Source organism: Mus musculus, chromosome 1 (assembly GCF_000001635.26).
Source record: "Mus musculus strain C57BL/6J chromosome 1, GRCm38.p6 C57BL/6J".
Classification (NCBI taxonomy): Eukaryota; Metazoa; Chordata; class Mammalia; order Rodentia; family Muridae; genus Mus; species Mus musculus.
Genome location: NC_000067.6, coordinates 136,483,857 through 136,499,226, shown reverse-complemented (window position 1 = coordinate 136,499,226; position 15,370 = coordinate 136,483,857). Strand labels below are relative to the sequence as shown.

At 45.4% G+C, this 15,370-nt stretch overlaps 1 protein-coding gene across 8 annotated transcripts in view; it reads right to left on the bottom strand.

The window, feature by feature from the left end:
- Kif14 (kinesin family member 14) overlaps window positions 1–15,370 on the bottom strand; it is an 89,638-nt gene that overhangs the window by 56,712 nt on the left and 17,556 nt on the right. For all 8 annotated transcript variants that reach the window (XM_011248046.2, XM_011248039.2, XM_011248040.2 and 5 more), the window contains 8 exons: window positions 12,783–12,955; window positions 12,045–12,192; window positions 11,760–11,823; window positions 8,843–9,027; window positions 4,497–4,599; window positions 3,208–3,371; window positions 2,510–2,657; window positions 1,712–1,864 (listed from right to left, as the gene is read on the bottom strand). In XM_011248046.2, coding sequence (XP_011246348.1) covers window positions 1,712–1,864; window positions 2,510–2,657; window positions 3,208–3,371; window positions 4,497–4,599; window positions 8,843–9,027; window positions 11,760–11,823; window positions 12,045–12,192; window positions 12,783–12,955 — 1,138 coding nt within the window. The remainder of the gene's footprint in view (window positions 1–1,711; window positions 1,865–2,509; window positions 2,658–3,207; window positions 3,372–4,496; window positions 4,600–8,842; window positions 9,028–11,759; window positions 11,824–12,044; window positions 12,193–12,782; window positions 12,956–15,370) is intronic.

The following is a 15,370-nucleotide window of genomic DNA, read 5'->3' as shown; positions in this document are numbered from 1 at the left end:
TTTTAAAAGATTTATTTATTTATTTTTGGTTTTTCGAGACAGGGTTTATTTGTAGCCCTGGCTGTCCTGGAACTTACTTTGTAGACCAGGCTGGCCTCGAACTCCAAAATCTGCCTGCCTCTGCCTCCCAAGTGCTGGGATTAGTGCGCCACTACTCCCAGCCAAGATTTATTTATTTTGTGTATGTGCCAAGACTTATTTATTTTGTGTACGCGAGTACATTGTCACTGTCTTTAGATAGAGCAGAGGAGGGCATCGGATCCCATTATAGATGGTTGTGAGCCACCGTGTGGTTGCTGGGAACTGAACTCAGGACCCCTGGAAGAACAGTCAGTGCTCTTAACTGCTGAGCCACCTCTACAGCCCAAACACAAAAGTTTAAAAAAAAACTGCCTTATAAACTTTCATAATGATTTTCTTTATAAGACCATTATGATTCTGAGAGTTTATGTATTATTATCATCATGTCTGTGTGATTGTGTGTGGGGCTGGGGTGGAGGCTGAAGGACAACCATGTAGAGCAGGCGCTCTCCCTCCTTTTTGTGGGTTTCAGGGCTCCAACTCAGGTCATGGGGCTTGTGAGGCAAGTTCTTTACCTGCTGAGCCATTTCACTGGCTAGTAAGTAAAGAATCTGCAGGGGTAAAAAGGGGTGTGAGGCACAGCTCAAGAAGGGCAGGAATTAGGACATTTGCTGACTCAAGGTAAAAGACAGGCGCTAAAAAGGGTTGCCCAGGGTTTCAGTGGTCTGCTGAGCTCCTGATGGCTCCGCCCAAGTTAATAGGCAGTGTGTTCACACACAGCGTGCTCACAGCCCGGTATACCATCAGGCTTCGAGTCACGGGGAGAGTTTTCTTCCACCCCAGCCTCAGCCCTGCTCTTCTTTACCCCACAGACTTGGAAGAGGAAAAGAGAGAGAGAGAAAATGAGGCTACTGCCTGAGACAACCCTTCAGGTCAAGAGTCAAGGAACAAGAGGGCACTGCACACCTTTAAACCAACACGGGGTGGGCGCGTGAGGGGAAAGGTAGAAACCAACAAATCTCCACAGGTTCAAGATTAGCTTGGTCTACACATGTGTTCCAGACCATCTCTTCAGCTCCAGAATTTGTACTTCTAACAGGTTTCTAGAAGAACACACTCCAAGAACCACCAATGTGGAGCTGGAGTGATGTCTTAGCAGTTACAAGCACTGGCTGCTCTTCCTGTGGACCTGGGCGTGGCTCCCGGTACCCATGTAAAGTAAAGTAGCTGAAGATGTTGTTAACACACTAATGCTCTGGTCTTATCGTTCAGTTTTGTAAACCTTGGCCATTTCACATTGGCCCCAGAAAATGGCCTTCATCCTCATTGAGATGAAAGACGTATGTATCAAATGCTCTACCCCGAGCCCTAGGAAACCGCCTCTCTATCAGGATATGACCAGATGTAATGGCTTTGCTTTTCTTCCTAATGCACTTTGGGTCTTGATTCTAGCTCTTTATGTATATTATTCAGTATGATCAATGACAGGCAGTTGTAGACACGAAAAAAGAAAAAACTAGAATGGAGCTAAGAAGAGGGCTATGTGACTGCGGGCTGTGGGCTGGTGCAGGAGCAGCAGGAGGACAGGGGCTTGCGGGCAGCAGAGGGAGACATTCCCACCTAGAGACCTTGCGGCTCTCTCATCGAAGGCTGCTCCCCTCACAAGGTGCGGGCTCAGACTCGGACTCACCTGCTTTGTGGCCAGGGTCTCCATCTCCAGTCGCCTTTTGTTCACGTACACTTCCTGTTCAAGATGCTGCTTCGCCCTTTCCAACTCCTCAATCTTGTGACTAGCTTTTTGGTTATTTAATTCCTCCAATCTCTTCCTTTGAGACTCTTCCCTCTTTATAAATTTATTAACAGTTAATGAGAATTAACTCAGGCAAAAATGCAAAGACATTTTTCAAGATGGTGGCCCTAGGGTGTAAACGTTCCCCTTGTAATGAATGAACAAGGACATGGCAAAGCTGTGGAACAAACCACACTCATGCAGTTTACATGATCCAACCACACATGAACGTCACGGGTCCAGCTTCTGCAAGTATGTCCTCTAAAATGGGTTTCTGGGGCCAAAGGTTTACCACTGAAGCCCCATGAGGAGCCACAAGCCCTTTGCTGGCAGAAAGGAGTCTATTTTCTTCTCCTAGCAGTCAAGAGCTACTATTAACTTGTTACCTGTGGCTCTAACCTTAATAGCAAACACTTGTCCAGCTCCATTCTAAGGTTTTTCTTTCTTTTGGATAGTGTCTTGTCTCATGTATCCCAGGCTAGCCTTGAACTTAAATGAAGATGTGCCTGAACCCTCGATCCTTCTGCCTCTGCCACTCAATTGCTGGAGTGTGCATCACCACGCCCCGTTTATAGACCACACCCAGGGGTGCACAAATGTTAGTAAGCACTAGACCAGCCAAGCTCCCTCTGGGAGGCTGCTGCTCAGTTCCCCACTAGTCTGAGAAGCCCTCCGAGAAAAGATTGGGAGCGCCCTCACCAGCTCCGCCTCTAGGGCCTGGATTTTGCGCTCATACACAGCTTTTTGGGAAGAAAGTTCTTGCTGGGCCATCTCCTTTGCGATCTGAATTCCTTGCATCATTTCTTCCTTCGCCTTCAGCTGCGCATCTTTAATTTCTGCCTCAAGCCTACAAAGAAGCAAGAATACTTTTCAAACAGATAATTAAGATAATTTTAAATCTTAAAACTTAATTTTTGGTATTTTATCTATAGCATTTTTGGATTTTTCACTGGTTTTGAATACATTTTGCCCATACCAAAAAAAAAAAAAAAAAGAACAGGATGAAAATAGGATTATTCCTAGTTTAGTCATTACTGCAGATGCCTGATTTCAAATTAATATAAAGCAGGTAAAGAAAATGTATCACAGAAAGCATTTTAGTAAATATTATAGGTAACACAGTGAACCAGAATAGGGTATTTTCTGTTATGCTAACAGTGCTCTAATTCCATTTTAAGACACACTAGAGCCTTTTTTTGAGATGGCATCCCAAACTAGTCTTCTACACGCTATATACATAGAGGTCTGCCGAAGCATCTGTCCTCTTGTTTATTCAGCAGTTCAGGGTCTCTGAACGGGGGTCGTGTCCTGGTGAGGCGAAGGGCTAGCCTCTGAAATGGTTCATTTTGGTGCACGCTTTTGCTCACACGTACACATTAGTCAGTGGTGACACTTACCGAGACCTCTGTGCTGTAAGTAACTCATTTTTGGCAAACTCAAAATCTTTTGGGCCTTCGCTTGTTGTGAGATTATTTCTACTTGACAGTTTTTTTCCTTTCTGGACTTCAACTGGATGATTAAATCTAAAATAATGATCTCCACCAAGAACCACCCGATCACCCTAAAACACACACACATACAAAAAAAAAATGTGTAAGATTTGAGGCAAGTCTAACTGAAAAAAAAAACAAAAACAAACAAACAAACCGACAAACTTTGCTTAAAAAGAAAAAAAACATTTAAAAATTTGAGGCGAAAACAATAAATACTGACAATGGTTTCCTATGAGAGATAGTTTTTTGTTTTTTTTTTAAGATTTATTTATTTTACGTATGAGTGCTCTGTTTTCATGCACACTGGAAGAGGGAATTGGATCCCATTACAGACGGTTGTGAGCCACCATGTGGTTGCTGAGAATTGAACTCAGGACCTCTAGAAGAGCAACCAATGCTCTAACCGCTGAGCCATCTCTCCAGCCCATAGCTTTAAGTGCTTTATTCTCCCTCTTATTCCTCTAACTCCACAGTTTACGATGACACAGTATTATTGAGGATAGACATTAAATCATAGCAGCTGTCACATCTGTTTAGTATTTTCCACATGCCAAACGCTGCTGAGTAATTCACATGTGCACGTATGTTTGTGTATGTACAATAAAAGTCTCATTTACAACTCACAACAGCTTATGAGCAGCATACTATTTCACTGTTGGGCAAGAGGAAAGTAAGACCCAGACTTTATTAACAAAGCAGCCGCTCACTGAATACCACTCTTTGCAAGCAATGGTATAAGAACTGCATGTGAATTATTTTTAGATTAATTCTCCTCTACCCTTGAAAAGCAGAATTCATAGAAAATGATCATTATTCTGGTTTGACTGCAACAGTTTATGCCGGTTCTCCTGGGATACCTGTTAGCAGCCCTCTGAAAGTGTCCTAACCAGGTGGGACGGTCCCATCATCTAGTTAAGTAGCTTGACAAAGGTGTCAGTGCAGGGGATGGACAGAGTGAGGATTTCAGCCTCTCGTGGCTTGATTCCTAAGCCCAAGTCTTCCAGGACACAAAGTAGTGAGCCTAGTTCCTGGTTCATACCATTACAATGTCTCTTTGAACAAAGGAAGGCTACTAATGAGTTAATAGAAATTTTGAAATGGGAAAGTTCTCAATTCAGGTCAGTGACTTGGGGGAGAAAAGAGATGACAAACACAGATGACACGCTGGCACCTAACAGCTCCTGCCGACTTACATGATGTAACACTGTGGGCTCCGAGATGTGCGTCCCGTTTACATATGTCTTTGCTTCTCCAGCTGGGACAATACTCACTGTTCCTCCAAAATTTCTGATAGTACTGTTGGAATAAAAAGTACATTGCTATAATGGTGGGGCACTTTAAAAGTAAGAACAAGTAAGAGGAATAAGTCTGCTTAGATTATCCCTCTGGTAGTAAGTTCATACCAATTTATAGCAACAATAATTTTAAATTATTATATTTTTCCCCCAAAAATACTTTGACGTTTGATGAACAGCAACAACGACAATAAAAAACCACTGGCACATCCAGCAATTGTAACTGCTGGTGTGGAGGAAGTTTTCATTATATTTTTTATTAACTCCTGGAAAAACAAATCAAAATGCTAAAACAAATGTTTCCTGAAAATGAAAAAAAAATACAAAGAAAAAAAAGTTCAAGGAAAAAACAATCAAATACTGACAATGGGTTCCTCCAAGAGAGTGTTTTTATGTGCTTTTATTTTTCTAAGTTTCTGCTTTTGTAACTGATTGCATCGCTTGTCCTATAAATGGGCTTTCCTAATGGAAAGGCGAGGCATTCCACAGGATGAAGCAGGGAGACAAAGTGTAGCCTTAGCCATCTAACTAACAGACCTTGCAGTGGGGAGCTGAAGAATCGCTTACAAACACCACACATGCAGAGGAGACTTATTCAGAAAATAGGAAACTTCAAAGGCTACCTAGACAGATACAGAAAACTTCAGCAAAAGCCAAGCCCTAACTCTAGGCCTTTAGCATTGATTAGGCTCCGAGATTTGTAATTAGAGAATAATAGCTCAATTAAAGCACCCCAATGTATCTGAGCAAAATGGTTCACTGCTGGGTGATGTGTCTCCTACCAGAAGACTGTGTTAACCACATAGATTTAAACGATTTCCCTTATCATCCTGCTCTCCCACATCTGTGCACTCTGTTGTCACAAGTCCACAACCAGCATTGTGCAAGAATTCAATCAGTGGCTTATACCCTCAGTCCTTTTGTTTCCTGTTTCTTTAGAGACAGAGTCTCACTAAGTGCTCAGGTTGGCCTTGAACCCATTCTGAAGCCCAGTCTGGCCTTGAACTTGCAATTTTTCTGTCCCAGTCTCCTGGTATAGGTCTGTGCCATCGGGTCTAGATAAAACATTCTTTCTTAAACAAAACACAAAACTAACAATCATATAAAGGAAAAACTAATCCTAGGTACTAAAATAAACAGAGGAATCTCAAATGGCTGAGAAAAACTTAAAGAAATGTTCAACATCCTTAGCCACCAGGGAAATGCAAGTCAAACAAACTTTACTATTCTACCTTATACCTGTCAGAATGGCTAAGATCAAAACCACAGTGACAGTTCATGCTGGTGAGGATGCGGAGCAAGGGGAACATTCATTCCTCTATTGCTGGAGGGGAATGTAAACTTGAATTTGTACAGTCACCTTGGAAATCAATTACAATGCAGTTTCTCAGAAAATTGGGAATCGATCTACCTCAGGACCCTTCTATACCACTCCTGGGCAAATACCCAAAGGATGGTTCAACCATTACAAGGACACTTGCTCAACTGTGTTCACAGCAGCTTTGTTCTAATAGCCAGAAACTGGAAACAACCTAGATGTCCATCAGCCAAAGAATGGATAAAGAAAATATGGTACATTTACACAATGGAATACTGCTCAGCTGTTAAAAACAATGACATCATGAAATCTGCAGGCAAATGGATGGAACTAGAAAATATCATCCTTAGTGAGGTAACCCAGACCTGAAAGACAAACATGGTGTGTCCTCACTTAGAAGTGGATATTAGCTGAAAGTAAAAGACAATCATGCTACAGTCCACACACCCAGAGAGGCTAAGGAACAAGGAGGGCTTAAGGGGGGATGAAAGTATCTCCCTGGGAAAGGGAAGTAGATTTTGCAGGTGGTCTGGGGTAGATGGGCTTGGGAACAGGAGAGATCAGGTGGTGGGGGGAGAACTGGAATTGAGGCTTTACAGGGGTGAGATGGAAAGCTACTGCAATGGAAACTGCATGGAATCTACGAGAGTAGCCCTAGCAAAGACTCCTAGTAATGGGGAACACAGAGCCAGAACCAGCCATCTTCTGTAAGCAAGCAAGGCCTCAAGTGGACACCAACACAACCACAAAACCTTTAACCTAGAGACTGTCCTGCCTGCAGAGGGTTGTGGGACTGGAGCCTAGCAGAATTGTCATCAAAGAAACCAGAGATACTTCATCCAGCAACTGATAGGAGCAGATGCAGCATCCTGGAAGAGCTCCAAGGGCAAGCCCTGTTCCTGAGAGCCTAGAAAGGTGTGAAGTGCATCAAAGCCCTGATAAGATTCACTACTGGTATAAATGACGAGTTAAGTCCTTAGCACTTCTGACTTCGTCCTCCTGTAAATAAGCAAAGATGCTAGGGATCTGCTAGCCATTTGACTTTAATTAGCAGCTGCTGGGCTCCCCTTTGTGTCCCAGCTGCCTTGCACAAGAGGACTACCAGTCTAAACCAGCCAGACTACATCCCTATGTTAGCAGCAGCCATTATGGGCACTCCACAGACTGTGATAGAACTACAGGATGACTACCACTGACTGCCACGGCTCCTTGGACTCAAGGGCTTCCTTTTATAAGCTACTTGGGTCATGGCATTTCACCACCGCAATAAAACAGTAACCAAGACCCTCCTGAAGATGCAGCCTCAGCCAGGACTTGTTCCAACCAGTTGTGTAAGACTTTGTATTAGGAACTCTAGCAATCTTTTCCATCTAAGCCAGGGAAGCAGCACTCCTGGCGACCTAGCAGAGCCGACTGGTGCTACAGAAACAGCCCTGTGGCCAGTGCAAACACAAGCACTATTTGCCAGGTCTGTTGTGATTGCTGCAACACCCCCTTCTGGCTATGCATAAGCAGGCTCTTCAGCACGCTTGCTGATCAGACGGGAGACATTCCTTCCTGTTTCCTACTCTGGACAGTCAACACTTAGAGCCCAGCAAAGGCTTCTTCTCTTCTTTTCATGTTTACTTTAATAGCCTAGGCTGAGCTACTGACAAAGAACACAGCAGCAGAGATAGCAGCCTGGGAGTGACAGCAACACACGAGCAGTCAGCAGGCCACATGGCAAAACTGGGAAGACATCTCTGAAGAAGAGGCAGCTGGACAGTTCGGTAGAGCTGCTGGCGCAGGAAGGGTGAGGGGAGAGAGAGAGAGGAGAGCTAAGGCTGAAGAAGGGCAAAGGCCAGAAAGAGCCAGAGACGCAGCAGACCCTGGTCACTGGAAGAGGTTCAGAGAGAGCTATAGAGTCGGGAGGCTCAGCCGACATTCACAGTGGCCACTATTGAGGGCCTGGGAAGCCCAACACCTCAGCCTGCTAAGAAGCTACAATGCTAGCTGTGCAAAGGGCTAGGACTGTACAAGACCTGTACCACTTGTAGAGCTAAGGGTTCCACAAGACTGTGGGATGCCACCCACTGCCAGCCCGCCTCCCGCTGCCTGCCTGCCACCCACTGCCTGCCTGCCTGCCTGCCTCCCGCTGCCTGGTTACACTCACTGCTGCAAAGGCCTGCACCGGAAACCTTTTCCTTGCCCATGGTCTCTCCCCCAGCGGCCCAAGAGGACCCAACCAGTCCACTGGTGAGGCTTACAAGAACATTAGGAGAGGAAGAAAGTAAAAGCTACTCAAATGTCTACCAAAAAAATAAACTGCAATGATCCGTGATAAAGTCAGATAATGGGATTCTTCACGGCAGTCAAAATAAGACTCTTGAAGTCCATAATTTAAAAAATACAACTCAAAGTCAAAAAATGTTTGCAAATACTATTATCTCAACAATACACACAAGATCATTTCACATATGTGAACAAATTCACATGAAACAAAAACAAATTTAACCTATCAATTCAAACAAAAAGACTTCCATATAAGGTGGATAGTTTACGCTGATGTCTACTATTACAATTCTAAGAAAAGACGTTCCCTGTAAGTAGCAGATCAGGTCCACCACAGGGAGCAGCATCCGGAGCCTTACACTGAGAGGAACTCCTCTGCTGTTACACACATTCAGTGTTTTTCCTCCCTTAAAGGGAGTGTTGAGCTGGGGGGTGGTTATGGCACACACATTTGATCCTAGCACTCAGTTTACAGAGTGAGCTCTAGAACAGTCAGGGCTATACAGAGAAACCCTGTCTCAAAAAACCAAAAGAGTTGAAGAGGCACTGAGAAGAATCAGTATAAATGAATGCCTTAAAGGACAATGGCCTCCCTAACGAGACCCAGAGGGCTGCTGACAGCGAAGGGTGGTCCCCTGCAGGAGGCCGGACGTACCAGTGATCATCGGCAATCAGCACTCCAGACAACTGGATGTCATGGCTTGAGCTTGGTGTGTGCTTTCCAACTGTGGTCACTCCTTCCTTTACCATGTAGAGCAGCATCTCCGACAGCTGTGGGTCTTCATTGAGATTGACAAGGTTTGGCAAGTGGTTGTCCATTTGAAATGTAACTCCTGCTTTCTGGTAGAAGCAAAAAGAAAATCAGTAAAGCATTAAATTTACCTAAAAGAATGGCCTATGTTGAATATTAGAATCACTTTACAGAGTTTCGGTGCATACAGGTTCATCGAGATTAAAGTTCAGTAGCAGAGTACATGCATGTCAAGTGCCCTGGCTTTAAGCATGCACACACACATGCATGTGTGCAGGCACATACACGTGCGCATACACACGTACACACACAGCCCAGAAGCCCCCCTTCGTGGCTTCTCTATGCCCGTCACCAGACACTCCGTTCTGCAGCTCTTTCCTCACACTCCCCGTACACTGTCACCTCAAGGCATCTCTGTCAGCTTGCTTCTATTCTACGCAGACTTGATCACGTCTGCTGTTTCATCAGCACCACCATAAACTGACGCACACAGAATCGGCACAGGAGCCTCTGGAGCACCCTGTCCCTGTTTCCTTTGTTCCAAATCCCATCCTACACAGGGTGACTCCTCAACTCCCTGTCAGATACTCCAAGAGCTTCTCACTTCCTAAAGAGTAAAGACTAAGATTCCTTGGCCTAGGAATCCAGAGCTCAGTAAGTCAATGGCATCTTCCATGTTTACCTCTCATGACCTCATCCAAACTGCTTGATCTCTCTCCTCTTCTCTTCTCCAATGCTTTGTTCTCCCCTACCAAAATCTTACCCAACCTCATATCTCACCTCTTCTTTTGTTTTCTTTCTTGTGTAAACTCATGGTCTGTAACAATGTACTCCAAGCTGGCTTCAAAACTCAGCATCCCCCTGCCCAGCCTCGAGATGCTAGAATTAGAGTCGTGGATCACCACACCTGGCAAATCCTACCTCTTCTGTCAGGATATCCTGACCGTTCCCCAAGCCCTTTTCCTGCTTTCTTTGAGAGTGTGTGTCTATGTGCATGTATTCCGGTAGGGGTTGGGGTATGTGGAGGCCAGAAGTCAACACTGGATGTCTTTCTCATTCACTTTCCACCTTATTTCTTGAGACAGATTCTCTCACTGACCCCAGGCTAGCTGGCCACTTAACAGCAGGGATCCACTTATTTCCTCCTTACCTGACCTCTTTGACCTCCTAGCACTAGCGAGGAGGGCTAGCATGTGCTGCCAACACTCCGCCACAGCCTGCTTTTACATGGCCGCTGGGGAGCTGAGCTCAGCGCCTCACCTCTGTGCACTGGTACTCAGGGAGAACCTGCTGCGGCATCTCTCCGCCCCTTCCCCTCGAGTTTTACACACATCCTATCACCCACATGGCCTCGGCTGCTGCTCTGAACCCTTCTCAGATATCCTCTGGATTTCACTACTGTAAGGGGTTTGAGTCCTCCAAAAATAAAAACTAAGACAAAAAAATTCCTCCCTCAGCATTACAACCCCTCTGCCCGACTTAGACAATACTCATTTTCAGAGTTCTATGTGTGGCTCTATTTTATCTTGTTACTGTTCATCAACTGTCCTCTATACCCCCACACTGTCGCCTCGACCCCCACCATCAGTGGCCTTACAGCTTCACAAGTGCAGTGCCCACATTTCAAGAACCCGGAATCACTGTTGACTTCATAGTCATTTCTATTACAACTGAACCTCAAAACAATTATCCCAGGGCTGGTGAAAAGGACTCAGTAAAGGCGTGTCACAAACCTGTGACTACACTCAGAATCTCCAGAACACATCCCCCATGACATAGCATACATATACACAGAACAAAAAGTCTGAAACAATAAAGACAATTATCCCTTTCCCACAGCTCTGCCTCCTGACACCCCTCCTCCATGACCGCCATGGCCCTTGTCTAAGCTCTCACTATCTCATGCTGTCACCACACCAGCAGCTCCTAAATGACTCTCCTTCCAAAACCTCGACTTTCCTTCTTCATATCCACCTTTCCCACTGCAAAGGAAACTTTGCAATGTCTGCCATCCCTATATGTAGGCTCCAGGCAACCACAAGCCAGATCCAGCTATTCTTCCCCCACACTTCCATCCTGATGGTTCTTTTGGTTTGTTGTTTGTTTTTTATTTGTTTGTTTGTTTTTCAAGACAGGGTTTCTGTGTAGCCCTGGATGGCTCAAACTCAGAAATCCGCCTGCCTCTGCCTCCCAAGTGCTGGGATCAAAGGCGTGCGCCACCACTGCTGGGCCTGATGGTTCTTCTGTTTCAGTGGTAAAGCTTAGCACACCCAGCATCTGGGGCAGCAGGGACAGCTGAGTGACCCCACAGTGACTCCACGGTGAGGAGGATAAGGAAGGTGACCACCAAAGGGAAGGGCCCGTGGCCTCAGACAGGGCAAAGCCCAGGACGGAACAGGGGAGGAGCTGCTGCTTGAGGGCCTGGTTCCTGATGCAGCCAGGAATCAAGCCGCCAACACCCTCCAATGCCAGGCCCTGAACCAGCCACGCCAGCTGTGCTGGCCTCCGCATCAATACACCTGGCTGCTGCGTCAAGGCCCCCGGAGACAACACGGGTCTGGCCAGGGGGCCAGAGAGCTGCCAGGGAGGACTGCTCAGGAGGACACAGACGCCGGCCTGATTCCAGTGCGGGAGCAGATCAGAACTGGCGAGGCCAGCAGTGGCTTTGTGATCTGCCTGAGAGCCCTTGGTCTCTAATGACTCTTTGTTAGTTATCCTTACGTATTTCCCTGTACAGAATTGCTATATGATAAAGATAGGAAATGAAACTCACAGGCGGCCTTTTTCTATTTCGGGTCAGCTTAGGAAATTGAAATGTTACCTGTAACTCCTTTGTCTCTTGAAGTTTTCTTTTTTCAGCTTGTTCAAACTTTTCCTTCCATACTCTTTGCAAAAAAGAAAACACTCAAGTTAAAAATCCATTTATGGAGGATCGAAATTAAGAGACCACCAGAGAAGCTTGCGGAATCCTGATACCCACTTACCATATGACAACTGAGTTCTACTCTAACGGAGGTGGTGAGAAAGATCCAGGAGTCTCTCACAGCCTCCCAGTGCTCTGAGTGTGGAGCAGGACCTCCGTGTTTCTGGTTCTGAGTGCACTCACCTCTGAATCTCTGCCATGTCTCTCTCCTGCTGATGCAGCTTCATCCTTAAGGACGTTATCTCTTGCCGACAGAGTCGGTACCGTTCAGGGTCAATGTTCCGATTGCTTCTCTGGGCAGCTTTTAACTTTTCAATTTCTGCTTTCAACTCTAAAGATTTGTAAAACAGACATGTGATGACTGGCTGGAAAAAGATTTCCATTCCCCCTTAACCACTCTTTCCTAACCTTTTCCTGATCCCCTCTCACACTTCCCCTCTCTCACTGTACACGTACCCCCTCCATCTCTGTCAGGTTTGTAACTAGGACACATTAGCAAGCAGGCATGGAAAAATAGTTTTCTCAAAATTATATTAAAATTGGAATTAATTAATTAAACCTAAATTGTGGAATATTTTTATAATTAAGGAAATGGGGAGGGAGGCTTGTTGAAATGCTTGTTGTACGTTCTTAAGAATGGAAGTAGCACTTATGTAAATGCTGGGCATAGCAGCCTTTCTATAATTCCACTACTTGCAAGGCAGAGAAAACTGGCTAGCTAGCTTAGACATATTGAGGAGCTTGGGGTCAACTGAAAGAAACTGCCTCAAATAAAAAAGATGGAGAGCAATCTTGGGAGACTCCTAACATTAGCCTTGGGTGTCCACAATACAGCATGCAAACACATGTGCATACACACACACTCAGTGTGCACTCACATATACGTGCAAAACGGATAATAAAATTTGAAGCAATGGTCACCTCTGATCAACTTTGCATTCATGTCCTCGTTGACTTTGGCGATATTGACTATCAGGCGGGCTTGGGTGGCGTATCTGAGTGTGCTCAGCGTTTCCTCTATGTTGCTGGCAGCGGGACTGACGGTAGCAATCATGGCTGTTTTTGAATTTCCACCCAGGCTTTCTTTTAATAGCCTTTAAGGAAAAGAGAGAAGCAGCCACTGTTAGACTTCTGGCCTACAACCGCCTGCTAGCAGTAACTGTCTAGAAAACCTCAAATCAATAGAACGGGGAAACATTTTTCATTGACTACACATCTGATAGAGGGCTAACGTCCAATATATATATAAAGAACTAAAAAAACCAGAACGTCAAAAAAACCCAAATAAACCAACTAAAAATGAGTTCTTGAAAGATAAAAACACAAACAGCTGAGAAACACTTAGATATGTTCCACATCCGTAGCCCTCAGGGAAATGCAATGAAAACTACTTTGAGATTACCGCAGTCAGAATGGCCAGACAGCTAGGCTGCTTCCAGTTTCTGGTGTTCTGAGTAGAGCCAGGATTGCAGACTTGTACAGCCACTATGAAAACCAATGTGGTGGCTCCTCAGGAAGCTGGAACGATTCCTTCCAGACAAGCGACACCACTCCTGGATATATACTCAAAGGACTCAGCATCGTGCTATAGCCACGCTTGCTCATCCTCTTCACTGCTGCGCTATCACAATAGCCAGAAACTGGAAACAGCCCGGATGTCCACCAACACAAGAAGGGATAATGACAATGCTGGACATTCACACAAGGGAAGAATATTAGTCAGCTGAGGAGAAAAATGAAATTATGAAACACACGCAGAAATGGATGGAGTTAGAGGAAATCACTCCATGTGAGGTAATGCCAACATGCAGACACACACAAACCTGCACACTGCAACATGCACACAGAAACATGCAGACACACAAACCTGCACACTGCAACATGCACACAGAAACATGCAGACACACAAACCTGCACACTGCAACATGCACACAGAAACATGCAGACACACAAACCTGCACACTGCAACATGCACACAGAAACATGCAGACACACAAACATGCACAATGCAACATGCACACACACACATGCACCCTGCAACATGCACACACACAAACATGCACACTGCAACATGCACACACACACATGCACCCTGCAACATGCACACACACAAACGTGCACCCTGCAACATGCACACACACAAACATGCACACTGCAACATGCACACACACAAAATATTTTTTAAAAAATGTTCTGGCTCGGCTGGCTCGGCAGTGATGGCGCACGCCTTTAATCCTAGCACCTGGGAGGCAGAGGCAGAGGCAGGCAGATTTCTGAGTTCGAGGCCAGCCTGGTTTACAGAGTGAGTTCCAGGACAGCCAGGGCTACACAGAGAAACCCTGTCTCAAAAAAAAAAAAAAAAAGTCCTGAAAACAAGGAGTCATTTTTCCTGGATGCTTATCATCTTTCACACAATTATAAAGCAGAAAAATAGGCCGGGCAGTGGTGGTGCAAGCCTTTAATCCCAGCACTCTGGAGGCAGAGGCAGGTGGATTTCTGAGTTCGAGGCCAGCCTGGTCTACAGCGTGAGTTCCAGGACAGCCAGGGCTACACAGAGAAACCCTGACTTGAAAAACCAAAAAAAAAAAAAGCAGAAAAATTTCAAATAAAACAATTGGAAGCTGTGGGCTATCTATCTACATTTGTGTTTATTACAAGTTGAACACTACATGCATACAGGGTAATGATGTACCAGAAGTAAAGTGTTCACTAACTATAAAAACACGGAAGAGCTCTGTGTTAGCTGTTAAGTGCTAGGCAAGCAGAATCATTTAATTCCACGTTACACACGGAGCAAACGTTTGGTGATACGCGGTAAACCCTAATAAGCATAAGCAGGGTGCTTTACATTCGTTCTCTTAGGGCTTTACTTTAACCTCACTGCTGCTTTAAAAGGTTTCTATGTGATCTCTATTCTATAGATGAGGAAACAGGCCACACTATTGAGTTTACCAAGTCAGAATTTATAAGATGTAGAGCTGAGATTCAACTCCCGGGAGATTGTTTCTAGAATTCACAGTTCTCCTCTATGCCAAAATGATAGGAAAGCAGCCCCTCATCCTCTCCTTCACTGTGTGTGCCTGCGTGTGTGTGTGTGTGTGTGTGTGTGTGTGCATGTGTGTGTGCTTGTGTGTGTGTGTGCGTGCATGTGTGTGTGTGTGCCTGCGTGTGTGTGTGTGTGTGTGTGCCTGCGTGTGTGTGTGTGTTCGTGTGTGTGTGCCTGCGTGTGTGTGCGTGCATGTATATGTGTGCTCGTGTGTGTGTGTGTGCCTGCGTGTGTGTGTGCGTGCATGTGTGTGTGCCTGCGTGTGTGTGTGTGTGCGTGCATGTGTGTGTGCATGTGTGTGTGCGTGCATGTGTGTGTGCCTGCGTGTGTGTGTGTGTGTGCCTGCGCGTGTGTGAGTGTGCGTGTGCCTGCGTGTGTGTGTGTGCGTGCATGTATGTGTGTGCTCGTGTGTGTTTAGCAGTGCTGGGGTCCGAACCCAAGACTTTGTGCATACCAGGCAAGC